The following is a 17,482-nucleotide window of genomic DNA, read 5'->3' as shown; positions in this document are numbered from 1 at the left end:
CCAACATGAACATGTTAAATCATTCATTTGCTGAAAATGATAATTGTTTGCAGTGTAATAAATATACTCAATATTTAGGCTTATGGCCTAGAAGCGCTAATAGTAATCCATACAGAAGTACTGAAACATTTTATATTTTATATACAGTATACCCAATTTGAAAAAGAAGTATGCATACAAAAGTTTATTTATTACATTTTGATAAGCTATTGTATGACAACATTACAAGTATACCGGATAACATTGTACACATTATTTAAAGCAGCCTAGGTACATTCAAAATAGCTAATGATGGACCATCTAAACACTCCAGAAATATCCCTCAATGACGTTGATTCCACTCTTGGTTGCTTATCGTAGATTTGTCAGTATTCGGTATAGAGTGCTGTCCCTGGATCATGCAAATTGTATGTATGTTTTGGATTTGCTCCTCATTTTCATTCTTCATTTCAGTATACTGCAGTTATGACTATAATACAGTATAGTAATATACTGCAGTACAAGAATAATTTTCTATCTTTTAAAGGTATGTAAAATAAAAACATTTTGAGCCTGAGTCTGGGAAAAATTTTACTGGTTCTGATAAAAGTGTACACTTTTGCCACAAAGACAATGAACTCTAAAAGTATTACTACTGTATGTTATTACACTATTTTTTTTCAGACATAATTAATTATTAGAATACAATAATATAATTAATTATTTTTGAATTCAAGAATTATCTACATATTTCAAATTCTAATTGAGTTAATATGAAAAGATGTTCATCTGTGTGGGAACATTTTAAAAATAATGCTCAACAAATTGATAGTATTGGATAGTGACTCATTTCTGTTTCATTTCTCCTCAAAATATTGCCATTATCACCTATATCACAGGGAAAAGACTAGGAATCATAATGTTTAGAATATCTAAATAAACAGATTTGCATACTGTAAGCTGTTATTAGGTTAATAGTTACATGCCTTTTAGACCATGACTGTTGCCATGTGGTATGCCTACCTAGATTGGAATTTCTTTGTCTAAGATTTTTGGTAGATGTTTATGAGACTCCCATGAAAAGGAGATAGGGAAAAAACCAGATTTTTAACACTGGAGTGAATTTAGTAAATGGTTTTTCCTGTTAGAATAATGTACAATAATTGTTCTTTGTTGCTCCAATCCTACCCAGTAAAGCAGTCCTTTGATTTGAATCAATTATTAAATTAGTTTCACTGAAAAGGAAAAATAAATTGCTGGAACTAGAGAGATTTAGTTTATGGTACTTGATTGTGCTAATTGGATAATGTGGTCATCTTTGTTAGTCTAACCTCCACAGTAAAATCAATTACATATTGGAAATTAATTTATTTTCATATAACTTTGAAAGGAAAAAAAAGAAAATTTAATTGTCCCAAACAGGATGAGATTAAATGTTGTTAGGACAAATTAATCACTGTTTATTTAGTAAAAGTAATTCTTTGAATATAATTTGTTACAAATTGAGCAAGTCCATTGTAGGAATAATTGATAAAATCAATTCCATTGCTCAATTGGATTGGTTATTTTATTTTGGGGTAATGAGACATGTGGTCAGGACAAAAATATGCTCTTTGTCTGAAATTGAAAACAGCTGATGGCAATACCAACAGACTTCCTTATGTGCAGGAACTTTCTTCTATGTTTAGCTGGTAGTTTAGCCCCATGTAGGATTACTGAATGAGTGTAATATTTTACCTGTTGTGAACGTATAATGACCTTTCTTTGTTCCAGGGCTCATTTGGTATCACTACTTTGGTTACCTTTGTTCATAATGTCTGGACTAGCGAAGCACAAAACTAAAATAACTTTTCATTCACCAGTTTTAGTTTGTGATTTATAGTTAAAAAATAAAAACAACTTTTATATATAATAATACAGTAAAATTTAAATATAATCATAGACCCTATCATTTTATATAACTTCGTCTGTATAGGACATTCTTTTAATTTATTTGACACAGTAATATTATTATTATATTTTCACATTGCCAGGTGGGTGCCAAGAGGGACACCATGAGGTAATAGCTCAACATGAGACGTTAGTGCCATTGCCCACTGCACCTGGCCTAACAATAAGAAAAGTTTCAAAATACTATAGCAAAAATTACCATAAATGAGAAAAACACATACATTGCACATGAATAGACCGATTCGATGATGGGCGTCACATGACCTGACTTGGGTTTTGGATGGAAACCATGGACTGGAACAGTGGTGCTTTACATGGAGATTGCTATTGCGGCCTTCCCTTGTTATTGCTGTAAAGATCATAATTCTAAATATAACTACCCTAAAACCTTAAATTGAAGGGGAAACATGGCCCTCTTTTTGAGGCCACTTATGCAAATTGAAAAGGGGAGGGGGCTTCTTTTCAAAATGAATGCTGTAAATATGGATAATTAGAACTATAAACCAATAAATAGGGACACTGTAACATCAATCAGTATCATGGAGTGTTAAATCACCTAAACTACTGTATTAACCAAACATGTATTTAATTTATTTTGTTTCTTTGAATTTCATATACAGTGTATGTACTGTACTATTTCGAAAAGAAGCCATGCTATCTTGAAAAGAAGCCTGTTTTCAAGTGTAATTTTGCAAACTGAAAAGGTGGGCTTTAATTCAAGATGGGCTTCTGGGCTTCAATTAGAGGTTTTACGGTATACTAGATTGATTGAAAATTAAACTTGAAAATTTTCCTTAATGGATTGCTAACGCTCTAGAGGATACTGGCCGCAAGCATTGAGATGTTCTGACAAATGTTAGGCCTCGGCTCTTGCATATCTATGGCCTATTTAGGTATGCACGAGTCTTTGACTCGCGAATTACAGGACGATTTTAAGGCTGTCCAAGGTTTCCGAAGGATCACTTAAATTTCAAAGCATACAATGCTAAATTAACGGTAAAATAAGTAAATAAAGACTATTTTGAACAATCGTATTACCTTTCCTTGCCATATATTTCTCGTGTTAACAGTGGGTGGTAGTTTTCGAAACCATAACATTACCTTTCCCTATACTTTCACACTGATCGCACTATAATGTTTTTTATGGTATACACAGTTTATTTCACGTGACCCGCTATAAACAAACATCACTGAATCGGTCTATTGGAACAGACTCAATCAAATTAATGAATACTCTACAAATACTCTCAATCAAAATCACTCAATAAATGATGGTCAAGTGTAAATTAAAAAGCAGCGCTATATAAACAGACCTTTAAAATATTAAATACACACTGTAAACTTGTCAATGAAACTTGGAATACTGTAAGTATAGATTGTTGCCATTACTTAATTAGTTTGTAGAGTATTCATTAATTTGAAGGCCAGTAAAGCCACATAGCAATAAACAAGGCCTGTTTAGACTCCCTGAGATGAAAAATATTGAGATAGGAAGTTTTAAATTAATTTGATCAAAGAGGGCTATTCATAGTGTTTTAAGAAGTCTGGTGCAGGGAGCTACGTTAAGATAAAGTGGTCTACAAATCAACACGTAATTGAGTGGTGGTCTGGGCAAGAACTAATTAAAACAGGAAGTCTAAATGAAACCATGTCTAAATAATAATATTGAAAAAAAAGAAAGAAAGAAAGTATATCAAATCCCACAAGGAAGTAAAAAGGTTAAAACTAAGGATGATTCCTTTAATAGTGTTTATTGGTTTCATTTTTATGATGGAATAATAATGGACTTACATCCTTCTCTCTCAAGAAAATCCAATTAGGAGAAATGTCTTTTAAAGTTCATTCTTAACACTCAAGCCAGGCCTAACTCAAGCCTGTGCAGGTCTCACACAAACTAGGGTTGTTTGCGCAAGTTTTAAGTAACCATAGCAACGTTTATTGATTTAATTTTTCTACATCAAAATTGCTCAGTAGTACAATAAATTGTACTTTTATATTAGAATGGAATTATTGATCAATTTAAACTATGTTTAAACTTTGGTTGTGTTGTAGAGCATAAAAAGAAAATTTGTATTAGTGATAATTTTACTTAGCAATCATTCAATTTAATTATGTATTAGTCTTCATTACACTCCTGAAATATAGTAATGATTTGTGTGAGAAACAAGCAATATGACTGTTGGTTACTGTACATACTGCTACCTGTCTTTGATAAGCTGGGGTTACCTAGAGAAGACCACTGCCCCTCTGCCATTCCTTTTAATCTACAAAAATAGGAAATAAACTGGTAGAATTAATAATATTGGCATATGGACAATATATTATTAAGAAACAATACTTGCATTTCAATAAATTGGGTTTGACAAACAATCACATACTTCACTTTATAATTTCCTGATTTTTATTTTTATTTAATAAGGGAACTAGATGAATTACACTGTACAATGTATTAAAATAGGGTTTTTGGCTCATTGCCATTAATGCCTTAACATTGTAAGCTGCTAATGAATATGCTGGTTTGGATTGTGTTCCTAGGCAGCTTTGATAAGATAGGGTGTTATGATTGTTGGACCTACAAATGATTTACATCACATGGTACAAGTTGTGGTGAACTTGTGAGTCATTGTTATGATCTGAAGTCCTTGAACCCTTATATAAGGCCATATCCAGGCAAGTTTATATTAAGATTTGTTTTTATTAACCTCCCATCCTCTATATTATTTTCATATCTTAATGATAATGATATTGGAAATAACAATATTAATTATGTTGTTAAGCGCCTAGAGGTTATCAACATTAGGCGCTATATAAATATTTATTATTATTATTATTATTATTATAAAAATAATATTAATGTTGATAATGCTAATAATATAATTATTATTCAAATTATGAGAAGATATTAATTGCATCTTTCATGCGAGTACAAGTAAAATTAGGACATAGCAACCATATTTAAATGAATAATATATTTAATATAGTTCAAATAATTAGGTATGTATTATGGCAGCCATTGGTCCCTAGGTGCCCATCCACAATTTCCCATTTTAAATGTTAATTTCAAATAGAAAAATATTTAATTTTTCTTTGTTTTAACCGTTGCTAATAAATTTCTTGTCCCTACCAGTAAGTTACATACCCTTGAGCATAATTCTTCTCTAGTAAGAAATTATCCACCCTTTGCCTAAAAATAAGACAACCTTTGCTAAGTTGGAGCTTTCACATTGGAATTATTTATATCCAATTTATAAAGATAAAGAGAAATATTGCCCCAATAAATGCAAAGTAAACTGAACAGTTTTTACTGGGCTTCCAGATTAGCTTTGACCCTGAATGGAGCACTGCAGCCCACTATTTGTCATTGTTAAATTGAATTCCCCTTGTTTGACAACTTCCCCCCTTGAATGTATTATCCAGACCTAGAACCACCACTGACTTATATTCACTAGCATAGAAACCGTAGTCTTCATGTGAATCATCTTGTTGATTTTGGTGTTTCTTATTTAGCATTTTAAGACCTTGTTTGAAAGCCAATCTGGTTTAATTCAGATACAAGTAAATTGCAAAGTAGGCCTATGCTACTGAATGTTAACTAGAAAACTGTAAATAGCCAATGCCACTATAACCTCCCCGTTTTAAGCTAATATTCTGGTAATAAATTCCATATTTACATTTTATTAAAAAGCTGTGGGATCAGATTCCTTAATTGTAAACATATTTCTAATGGTCTTTGCATCAGGAATAAAAAGCATAAAAATTTCCTGGTTCATACACTTTTTAATGGCATATTGAGCACTGTTGAAATAATTTTCCTTGTGTTGATCTTTTTTAGTTATGGAGGTACTGTTCCTCTGATTATCGTTGGTTTGTTCACTGGTTTCCTTGGGATACAATGGAAGTCATTCCAGATGTAAGAAACAGAGGACCTGGAAATTTGGAACCACCCTTCCATTTAAAAAGTCTTTTTTTGCCACTTGTAACAGAAAGTGAAAGCAGAGTTCTATAACTTTCCTTCCTTGTTATTTCATGTTTTTCTTATACTTTGTCAGTTAATTTCACTCTGAAGAGTTTTTTAATAATGTAAACATCACTGACTATACTTGATTCACTGTTTATTATTGTAGCAGAGTTTACAGTACTTTAAAATATGTTGTTATGATTCTATTGTGGTTAATTATTAAAATGATTTGCCTTATATAATGTTTGATTGTATCTTTCAGTCACATATATTGAAATCTGCTATTTGCTCTTAACCAAGGAATTAATAGAACCATTAATAGCAAAGACTTGGAGAGATTAAAGGAAGACTTGTTGAGATACATAGAGCCTACCATCCAATGGTTCATGCCAGGAAGCTCTTCCCACGGTGGAAGAAAAGACGCAACAAAATAATTATTGTACAAAACTCATGAAGGAGAACTCTTTCAAATACAAATATATGTTCTGAAATTTTCATTTGATTTGCTTAAAAAATAGCTCATAGACTTCAAGAGATCGACATTACATCTGTGAGTGTCTGATCGGATAAAAGGTGACTGAAGACGACAAGATGGTCAAAACATTCCAAGCTTACTTACCTACTTGTCATCGCCGCTATGCCTGCATACACTGCAGAGCACATTTGGCAAACCATGATGATCTCATATCTAAGGTATATTTTGTACTTTTTAAATCTGTTTACTTCAACTATTTATGCTTGTCTTACTAAAGTACCTATTGTTGTCACACTATATTTTTTTTTATTGTGCTATGACCTGTTGTATAAGTTCATCCTGTAGGTCATAAAGCTTTCATAATAAGATACAAAGGATAATATTTCAGTATTGTAGTGCATACAATGTAACATTAAATTTTATGCTTGTATTGTTGTTGCTGTTAGAGGTAGTAGTAGGTGAATAACCTTTAGCTCACAGCTTACCTAAGCTGAATGTCTCACAGGAATTTACAAACTTGTTTAGAAACTTTCTTATGTGTCGTTTGCTTATATTATGTACTCATCCTGAAGGCTAGGTGCTTCAAAGTGCACATAAGCCATTTGTGTACACTCAAGTCTACGAGCAGACTCGGATGTAGCAACTGCAACCCTTAGTAGGAGTGGGTACATAGGCTTAGCCAGCGAGCCGTCCGGCCGTCTTTTGGATGGCCTACAATTATTTAGGAAGGCCACTTTTACAGAGACGGCTTGGCCTAATCAGCTTGGCCTAACCTAATTGGGCCTGGTCTACTTTTAGCAAATTTTTTATATTCTTCAAATCTATCGAATGTTGCATTAAACTAAAGCTAAACCATATTTACGTTTGATAAAAACAACATTTATTGATTGAAGGTACGTTGTTTTCATAACACTATTCGGTGGGGATTCCCAAAGATGGGTGTGGCCCGCCCATCGGCTCAGTGCCACGCCCATTTTGGATGGCCTATTTCGTTTTTCTGGCTAAACCCCTGAGTGGGTATCAAATTTGTGTAAAAGAAACTTCGAATGCTGTAGGTAGTTGGGGACGTATTGAGTATTCGGTACACATCAGGTAGGGCAAAACATCACTCCAATGCTGTAGGTAGTTGCCTCCCTCCATTGCCCACTGCTCACTCAACTTACTGATTAAATACAGTAAGGATGTATGTATGTAGTGACATTTATATACTTAGTGCATAATAATAATAATAAGGTCTCTATGCGCTGTAACACTGTGCAGTAAAATGTAAAATATTATTGATGTTCTTTACATCAGCCTCCTGCTGATCGTATGTGGCCGTCGTTGACAGGATCTGATAAGGATGGCATCTGTTAAATTAAATTTTCAGTCTGTAGAGCTTGGGATGGTGACCAGATTTTATGATTAAATTGTGCTTTACTCTAGCTATCTACCCACCCAATCATTGATTTGATTGTGAAATAAAACTGTCCCACCCAAAGCTTAATTATTGTGAGTGATCAAGAAGAACATGCACTTTTTCCCACACCATTATGCTTATAACCCACTAATACAATTGCTATTTGAAATAGAATGAGTATATTAATACATTTTGTCCAAATGTGAGCTCTTTATCTTCCCATCCCAATGAATCTAAATTTAACAAACAAGTTTGTCAAAACTGGTTTATTCCCTGTAAAACAACAGCTCCTAGCTTTAACTAATTAGGTAATTAACGTACTGAAATTACCCTTATAACACATTCTATCCCCGAGGGCTTGTGTATTGTAGTTGCTAGTTGTTTTATTGCATTAGACGTAGGCTAGGATTTGTTATTTTTGAGCATCATAAAGATGCTGTTTGTAACAAAATATCCTGGTCCAAAGGTGAAGCTTAATGAGCTAATTTTGATTTATTAACATAAAAATTAAAATAACTATAGTTACAATAGAATGGAACCCATTGAGAACAATAACAAAAACCAGCAAGATGTGGAATGTAGGAGAAATAAAGTGGTTACTAATTATATTAGTTATATAAGACTTTTATAGTCCATTAGTAGTGGAGATATAGCTTGTTGGTTAAGGTGCTTGCCTTCCAGTCCCATGGTTCTGGGTTCAAATCCTGTGACAGCATAGGATTTGACTAAAAAACTATCCATTAAAAATGGAGACTTTGCTGATAAAGCTTTACATTATTTCATTTATTTAAGAGGGCCCCTGAATATCAGCTGCCTTCTAGGATAAGCTGGCAGGTTTACACTCTCTACATACTGCAAGGTGGAAAAAGAGGATATGAGATCAACATGAAGGAAGCAGTGTGAGGAACTTAATGTGTGAAACGCAGGAATTGCTGTACTGTACTTGCCATCTCAATTTGAGGAAATAAAATTGTGTGTTAGGAATTAGGCTTTGGAAGTCCATATAAGATCATGATGTAATAATATTGTAGGGGGGGGGGGGGTGGTGATTAAAAGTGTGAAAACAAAGATTATGCAGTATCATAAAATAAGCAACCTGAAACATGTTCTCCTTTCAGGTCGGATGGAAATAGATATTTCTTGCCCTGTCCCTGCTTTTGTTTGTTTTAAAAATAAAATTAAAGTATCCATAAACTATCCATACATTTATGTCTGTACATTTTGTTATTGCAATTTAACTATGCTATACCTCACATCAAAAGGAAATAGATTTTTTTTTTCAAGAAAATAAAGGAAGTGGATGTATAATGAATTTAGCGATCAGTAATTTTCTTATCTTAAATTGCAACCATTTCCGTTTTTTGTCCAACATGAAAACAAGCAGATGACCCCATGGGGTTATTTTAACAACCTCTATTGAGTCCTGCTCTTCTAGGCCCTTGTAAGCCTACTGTATTTTAGAGCGCAATCACACTTATTAGGCCGGCCAAGGGTCGCCTTAAATTACGGCCGACTCAGGGCAGACTTAACTTCATTTCCGTTCACAGTTATTGTTTTAAGTCGGCCCAGGGCCGCCTTACGGACGTTCACACTTCTTCTTTTGGGCCAGGTCGATGAATTGCAGGACAGGAAGATGAGGCGATCGCATTTTGATGGCGGAACGGTAAATCACAACCTAGCATAAATTCGCGCGAAACATGAACCTAATTTCAAAAATTGTCCTTATACTTTTTCGATTTTTTAAGTGGATAGCATTCTGCTTCATGATTATGGCGACGATAATTCTTATAATAACCAAGGCCTATAATTAGCGCAGCTCGATTTTACTCTGTGCAAAGCCAGACTCGCGATTTCGAAAGTCAATACCTGTATATTGTAAACTGTCTATATAGGCCTATATTGCTGTCAATGTTTGGCCACAGACCGGAGACACTGATTGTGAATAAGTAGCTTCGAGATCTATCTATTTGGCAATAATAATTATTTTCATATTAGGTTCATTCACAAACAATTTTTTACGCTTTTTAGAACCAGCTTCACTCATAACAAAAACAAACAATTATGTTTTTTTCTGTCCTCGGGGGTCACGTGAGTAGCTTCACGAACGTCGACACAAAACGCACTTGGTTGGTGAGGATGACGTTCACAGAAAAAATGATACCGCTATACAGTGTTATAATTTTAGAATATAAACTTGTTAAATTAATGTGTGCTATACAAAAACGGGGTTTCTTGAGCTTGTAATAGGCCAATATATTTTTTATCTACTGGAATTCTTTAACTGTAGAAAAGAAAGTCGTCATCTGTCAAACTGCCCATGCGTAAGCTTTGTATCACGTGGTATTCCCCATGCCTACAACTTGGTTTGTGATGATGCTTATGCTTCGCACGGAGGCTGAGTAATAATTAGTTAGGCATGGAGACCTTATATAAAAACTTTTATTCAAAAACAATAGTTCAACTAAATACAAATTACTTTACAGTTTCCTTAACAATTTTATTTCTCAATGGTGTTTTTTCGCGCAAGTCAGTTCGAATGAATGATAAGATGTCAAAATCGAGCAATCAGAGTGAACTTGGGCCGGCTGAGGTTCGGCTTACGTTCAGATATAAAGTTGGGTCGGCCCTGGGCCCACATTGCGGGACCTCAGCCGACTCAAAAGTCGGATTAACTTTAGGTCAGCTCAGGGCCGGCTTAACATTTATTGATTGTTCACACAAATTTCCGACCCTGAGGTGGCCCTGGGCCGACGTAACTCTCAAGTGTGATTGGGCTCTTAGTCACAGACTGATCATACAGGAAGTAGAATACTTAAAATAAAAAATGTTGGATAACCTTTGTTTACATTTGTTTCGTTCATGCTACATCAAACTCTTTAGCATACTGTAGGCCTATAATTAGTTTTGCAGGTCTTCCTTCAATTAGAGACCACTTTTGGGACAGGGTTTCCATGCTCTTTAGCAGCTTTAGTCTCTAATTAGAATAATAATGATAAAAAAACATTTGTTAATTGGGACCACAGAAAAGTGGTCTTTAATTGGAGGGGTCTTTCATTAGAGGGAGACCCGTATTTTGGTTAAATTTTTGTTTGGGCTTGGATATGAAGTAGAATAGGGAATTACACAGTGGGATAAAAGACACATAGAATCCATTTCAGTATGGGTCCACTGTCTGCTCCAGTCTATACTTTACAGTTAGCTATTTGTTGTATACAGCGTTTTATTTATATATAAATAATGCGTTATTAAAAAGTGTAGTGCAGCTAGTGCATAATGTCTCCATTCTCAGGTGTTTATTTTGATTACAGATATTCAGTGCAATCTACTTGTTTTCATGAATATTTCTGCCTTATTCAACATTTATCCATATTAAATCACAAGTAATTATAGATTGCAACTTGTAAAGATCCATGACTATATTTTATTAGGTGTCCAGAATTTTTTGAAAGAGGAATCTGATTTTGATGGTGGGCAGCCTAGAATAGGGCAACTGGTAAAAAAAAGTATACAAATCTTGATATCTTTTCCTTTCTAAATTTGTATTGCCATTTTCTAAATAAATTAAGGCTAAAATGAATGTTTTTGATGGCACAGACAGTGTTCCTGATATTTTCACAATATAACCATTTTCAACTTGTCATAATTATGGAAGTTGTTTTTTTCCTACAGTTGTTTTTACAGCAGTTGACATAGATTTGAGGTCATTGGTGTTTCTTCAATTCTGAGAACAAAATTATTTAAATCAGATTAATTTGAGTTTGAAATAAGTAATCATCAATGTCCCACATTTTATAATTTAAATGATAAGTTTCATCAATTGCATTCTGTTATACTCGGAATGCTATTGAACTTGATTTCTTGGTATATTATCCATATATTGCCTGATAAGTAAGCGCTAATTATGAATGTCCATTGTCATATTGCGCAGCGCAGACATCTAGCTAAGTGTGCTAACTATTGAGTCTAATGTATGAGCTAACCTGTTACCTATCTAATGTGGATAACACAGAATGTTTACCTTTTGAATAGGCTACGCAAGCATGATTTTAATGGTGTCTAGTGGTGACAAACAAATGTAGCATAAACTTACCTTTTTAGGGAAATGTTGATCAATAGATTAGTCAGGTAGAAACAGGAGAAATAATCGCATGTATTATTGTGATTACAATCAAATTTCTGTATTTCACACCACTTCCCATGGAGCAAATTGGCAATTTACAATGGATTCCACACTTGGCCTTGTTTGTATTCTATTAAGCACAACAAGCAGAAACAAATATTCTACTGTACCATTATCTCCAGTGTCTGCAGTATATATTGCATGTGTTGGGTTTAGTAGTGTGATACCAATCTGTCTGACATGGAAAATAATTTTAGATAATACACACTTAATACTGTAAGCAATTATTTAAAATTATGTATGTACATATTAACTCAACACAAACCTATATACTGTATGATATCTTAATAGTATTATATAGTGTTTCTAGTAAATATTGACAATACTGTAAATCATTGTTTAACTAATTTTATAAATAATAATAATGAAATATGCTTTTTTTAAATTTTCTAGATTATATCCTGAATCATCAAATGCTACATAAGTACAATACTTTATACAAGACAATACTAAGTTTTATAAAGCTTTTAAAAAAATTTACCAAGAATCCAGCAGTTACAATATATTGACATCATGCATATGACGACATAGTGACATCATCTTGCAATTGTTTGGCACCATTCCATTGAAATACAACATGGGTTTACAGAAATCATTTACTGAATCCATAAAGCGTGGTTGTCATCTGAAAACAAAATACGATGTTACCATAACGAAAATTTAAATATGATAGTTTTGAATTGATGACTTTTTCAAACCGTTTGTCACATCAAAACCTGTGATAAAAGGGCAATGTTTTGTTATGGCTTAATGTTAAGAAAACCACTTAACGATAAATAAGAATACAATAACCAGAAATGTGAGTTTTAATTATGTTTTTGAATTAGTTTTTCAATGAAATGCTAACTTTATTTAACCCTTCGTAATTCATGTTCGCTCCCGGGTTCACAAGTTTAAATAATAATGTCTGACAAGTTTTTTAAGGTTGTGCTGTACATGTCGGAATAATTAAAGGACATAAATAATTACACTTGCAAGCTCATGATTGCAGAAAGGTCACATCTATGTATATTGTAAATTTATACTAAATATTGTAAAAGAATGTAGCAATGGTTAATATAGTAACAAATTAGACAGGGAGAGGCTGGTGACCTTTTACTACTTTTAGACAGTAAGAATTCTAATCTTAAGATTTCTATTAATAACCTCAGTTTATCTCAATCCATCAAGTTTAGTTTTGTTCTTGTTTTTGTGTTTAGAGTTCAGGTGATTGTTTACTAATTCGTTCATGACTGATGCAAAAACTCCTGTGGTTTTCCTAATGTGGTCACCCATGCATTGCTCTCAGGTAAAGGTATCATGAATTAACCAGTAGCTTGCAGCTTGACTAAATTACCATGGATGAAATTATTCAGCATCCCTAATGGTCACTCTTTGTCTGTAGCAGTTTGTAGGCTCTCGTTTCTTTTGTCTACATGAATATAGGCTGGGCCTACCCTAGAAATCTTTATATTGTTCCTACCGTTAAACTGTCCGATTTTTGTGTCCTAAAAAACTCCTGGAAAGCTGTTGCACCCTTTTTTGGACATAAAAAAACTGTCTGGGAGCTAAAAAAAAAAAAGCCTCATCGTGTCACAGTCTCCTGTTACTCCTGTTATAGCAATTGCTATGTGATAATAGACCCTTTCATTTAATTAAGATGCAGTATAGTAGTTTTTAAATAGGTTCCAGCTACAACTCTGCTCTTGGTTTCTACGATCTTTTTCATTAATATTAGTTTTAAATTATATCATGATTTTGTTGTCCCGCATTGTGTAAGATGGTGGGAACTGAACCCAAAGGGGTTATTAGTATGAACATTGCTCATTAAACGTCTATCAAACCAAGGAAATGATATCATATTAATGTGTGTGTTGTCTAGGAGAGGTCGGCAAAACAGATGGTCTCATGTGCAATAATGGCCTGTGTGTGTGTTAAAAAGAACGTAAGTCTTTGGAAAAGAGAAGGGGATTTTCTTCTGATGTACTGTCCAATTTGCTACAAGAAAGTAAACCACTGAAAACAACATTTTTACTTCAAAGAAACTCTATTTGAGTCTACTAAATATATATTGTCCTTTCAGTAAAGTATTTCTACCAGTAACCTTGCTTTAATCTGTGGTTTTTATTTGTTGTACATGTCAAAAAAAATGTTTTCGTTGTCATATATCTAGAGTGCAATAATATTTTGCTATACTTTTTCTATAGCAATAGTACTTTATAATGGAATATTGATTGTAGGGTTCATAATTACCATATAATCAGTAGAGAAACATTAGTTGTTAGATTGGCTTCAGTAGAAAAACATTAGTTGTTAGATTGGCTTGGAGAGCTATATGGACATTATATATTCCAATTCAGTTCCTGGAACAAGTTAATCTGAATTGAGGTCCTTAGAGTGGTGAACTTGATATGTGCATGTTCCAATTCATGGTGTAATTATTTTAGTAAAATTACAGTTTGTAAAGATCCGGTGATTGAACTTAGGATCCAGAGTATATTTTCCATTTAGTGAATCACATTTTATTTTATGTACTACAAAGCTGAATCATGCATTAATTTATTAATTTTACTTTCTATGTTGTCAGTTGTATTTTGATTTTATGATCTTTAATTCACATGTTGTCTTTGATATAATTGATATTCATCATAAAATATATAACCATTTTTGTTTGTAAATATCATGATAATACTTATTGATGCAAACTTAATGAATACAAACAATACTGTATTGTTTATATTGTATATTTTCTGTGTGGCAAAACCTAATAAACAAACATTTGCCAATATTTGATGTTAAATAGTAATTGTTTAATATTGTAGCATATTGAATCATTAATTTTTTTTTAAATTTTTTTATTGCAGTCATTTCAAGGAAGCCAGGGCAGGGCTTACCTATTCAATTCAGTGTAAGTATATACCATCATTCTAATTATTAATATATTGATTTATATGTTGCTTTACTGTATGTAAATGTCACTAGGTAAGGTAACTTATGATACAGTATGTAGTCAATGCCTGGATTACAGTAGAGGTCATTATTACTAAAATTGGACAGGGTCAAATGATATTGGATCATTTAATACTGACTAGTATAATTATTGCTGGGGTTTAGGGACAAGAACAGAAGAGTGACATATTGTGGCTGAAATTATTGACACATTAAAATTAAAACTGATATGTTTTGGTAATGCATCTCTATAGTACCATACAAAAGACTGTAGCCAGTCCTATCTAAAGTGTAGTGATAGAGTGTGTAACAGCTGATTGAGGAGTCTATTAAAGCAAGACTACTACTAGCTAGCATAACACTTGGTGTGCAGTGACAATTGCCATTCTGGGGAAAGCAGACAGTTGGAAGAAATGCTAATGTGTGGGAATGCTAGTACAATCAATGCCACAACGTCCTACTAGGTACCAATTTATCCTCCTGGGAAGAGAGAGAGAGAGACAAACGTAAAGTGCCTTTGCTTGTACAGCGGGGAGTTTTGAACTCTGACCTCAAGGTTGTGAGTCCATAACCTACCTGGTACTTTCTGAATGCTGTGGAGGGATTCTAACTGGAGTGGTCGTAGTGGACTGCTTGTGGACAATGAATTACTCGGCTGGCTTCAGTAAATGAAAATATTAATCTGGCAAATTCTTATTTTGACAACCTTGTGTACTGTAGCTTTAACATTTGCTTATTTAATTAGGAATAATCAGTATGCCAACACTGTGTAAGGAATAATATGTTTTGTTTCCATTTGATTATTAATGGATGAGTAGTTCAAGGTACACATTCTGTGGGTGATGGAAGATCTAAAGAGAAAATAGAGACAAGATAAACATTTCTGCTAATAATTTCATAGAACATGCAATATACCATAACATAGAGTAAAAGCATGCCTCCAGATTGTCTCATTTACTGTACTCAAGTGTATGCAGTAAGTGGTTCTTGTAATGATGTCGTGGTTAATGTTCAGGTCAATACATTTCTTTTCATTTAGGTCATAATTAAAGCGAGAAACTAGGTGAACTGGGGCCATCGAAAGTGAATCTCTTTCTGAAGTCATGGAGTCATATAATATCTTCAATACTCGAGAAAAATTAATGATAATACACATTAATTATGATACTACATTCACATTATAAATAAATCATTAAAAATTAAAAAATAACCCATCTGTTCAGAATGACTGAACCTCTTGCTTTATTCATCCTTGTGCGAAGGGTCAGTAAAACCCAATAATGTTTACGACTAAATTGTCACAGTGTCGTTATTAGGTCCTTACATAAAATCGGAGAGGCTTGTTCTGTGTTGTATAGTATATATTACCAAGAAATATATTAATTTAAATGTGTTTTAAAATTGTGCAATAACATGATTATGCAGTGTTGTAACAACTAGTACTTGAATGCCTCCTACCTATCTGAATACATAAATTATTATTTGCCAAAAAGGAGGAATTGTTTGTTTACAGTTTTACGGATATTTGTAATTTATTGCGGTTTGCGAATAACAGTCCTCGATAGCTTAAGTAGTTAAAGAAGCTTCTGTTGTCAGTTATGAAAGGCGAAGGTTGGACATCTTCAGTCTGGAAGCATAACACCTCAAACCTTTACTGTAAGACTCTGCTTAAGAATATGCTTTCAATGTAAGATTATGTTTTAAGCTGGTAATTGCTAGGAATTTTAGATGAAATGAAAAATTTATGACATTGAGATACTGATAGTTCATCGGTATGCATACACACTGTTTCCAGACACTGCCGCTTAATGCATTTGCTCACTCAAAACATCAGAATTTGCTTACAATTTAATATAAACCCTTTAAAGTTTATGTATTTGTCTATTGGGGATTTCATAGGAGCTCAGAAATATATACTTCTACGTTGACTTAAAATACATTGGAAATAATTGAAATACAGATACAGTATTTTAAAGCTAACAGTTACGTGGAATTGTTGATCACTATACACAAAGTAAGCAAGAATCATAGACAACATGCTCACTTACATGATTGTAAAACAATACAGTAAGCATAGATTTTGATGACCATTTAAAGGCTATTGATTTTGACTGTCCCAACATTTTGCAACCATTCATTTTTAAGAAATAAAGAGTTATTTTTTATGATTTGTGAAATTTTAAATGATTTATAGAAATTTAAAGGGTTTTTCAATATGTTCACACTTGAACAAACATTAATGAAACATTTGCATAAGAAATGAACTTTAGTTTTAGTAGATAGACTATTAACTATATTGTACATTGATGTACAATACATAATATTTCACATTCATTTTCCTAGGTCAGCCTTGTAAAATATAATGTTAATACTGAAAGTAATAATGTAAGTCTTTATTGGAATACATATTTAAAATATTAGAGACTAAAGTGTAAGTTGAAAAACAGGTTTGTTTTTAGCGTCAATGTTAAATCTCCATTTTTTTTTATAGCATGAATGTTGAGTCGCAAATTTAGGCTAAAGGAAAATATTCATGTTTTTAAAAAGTGAATGAGGCTTGTATTTTCCTGAATATTTCAAATATTAGAGACTTTCCAAATTGGTTTGTTTTTA

General features: G+C 33.0%; 1 protein-coding gene across 2 annotated transcripts in view; it reads left to right on the top strand.

Moving 5' to 3' along the window:
- The window catches only part of LOC117124501 (protein yippee-like 2), a 33,677-nt gene that overhangs the window by 496 nt on the left and 15,699 nt on the right, over positions 1-17,482 (top strand). Inside the window, exons 2-3 of one of the 2 annotated variants that reach the window (XM_033270726.1) lie at positions 6,150-6,580; positions 14,785-14,828. In XM_033270726.1, the coding sequence (XP_033126617.1) occupies positions 6,479-6,580; positions 14,785-14,828 (146 nt within the window). In that variant the 5' untranslated portion in view covers positions 6,150-6,478. The remainder of the gene's footprint in view (positions 1-6,149; positions 6,581-14,784; positions 14,829-17,482) is intronic. The other variant, XM_033270727.1, reaches the window with a different exon arrangement.

Source organism: Anneissia japonica, unplaced genomic scaffold (genome assembly GCF_011630105.1).
Source record: "Anneissia japonica isolate Jap-2015-1 unplaced genomic scaffold, ASM1163010v1 scaffold287833_len2544123_cov190, whole genome shotgun sequence".
NCBI classification, from domain to species: Eukaryota; Metazoa; Echinodermata; class Crinoidea; order Comatulida; family Comatulidae; genus Anneissia; species Anneissia japonica.
Note: the sequence above shows the minus strand (reverse complement) of the source record. Positions and strands in the feature narration are given on the sequence as shown.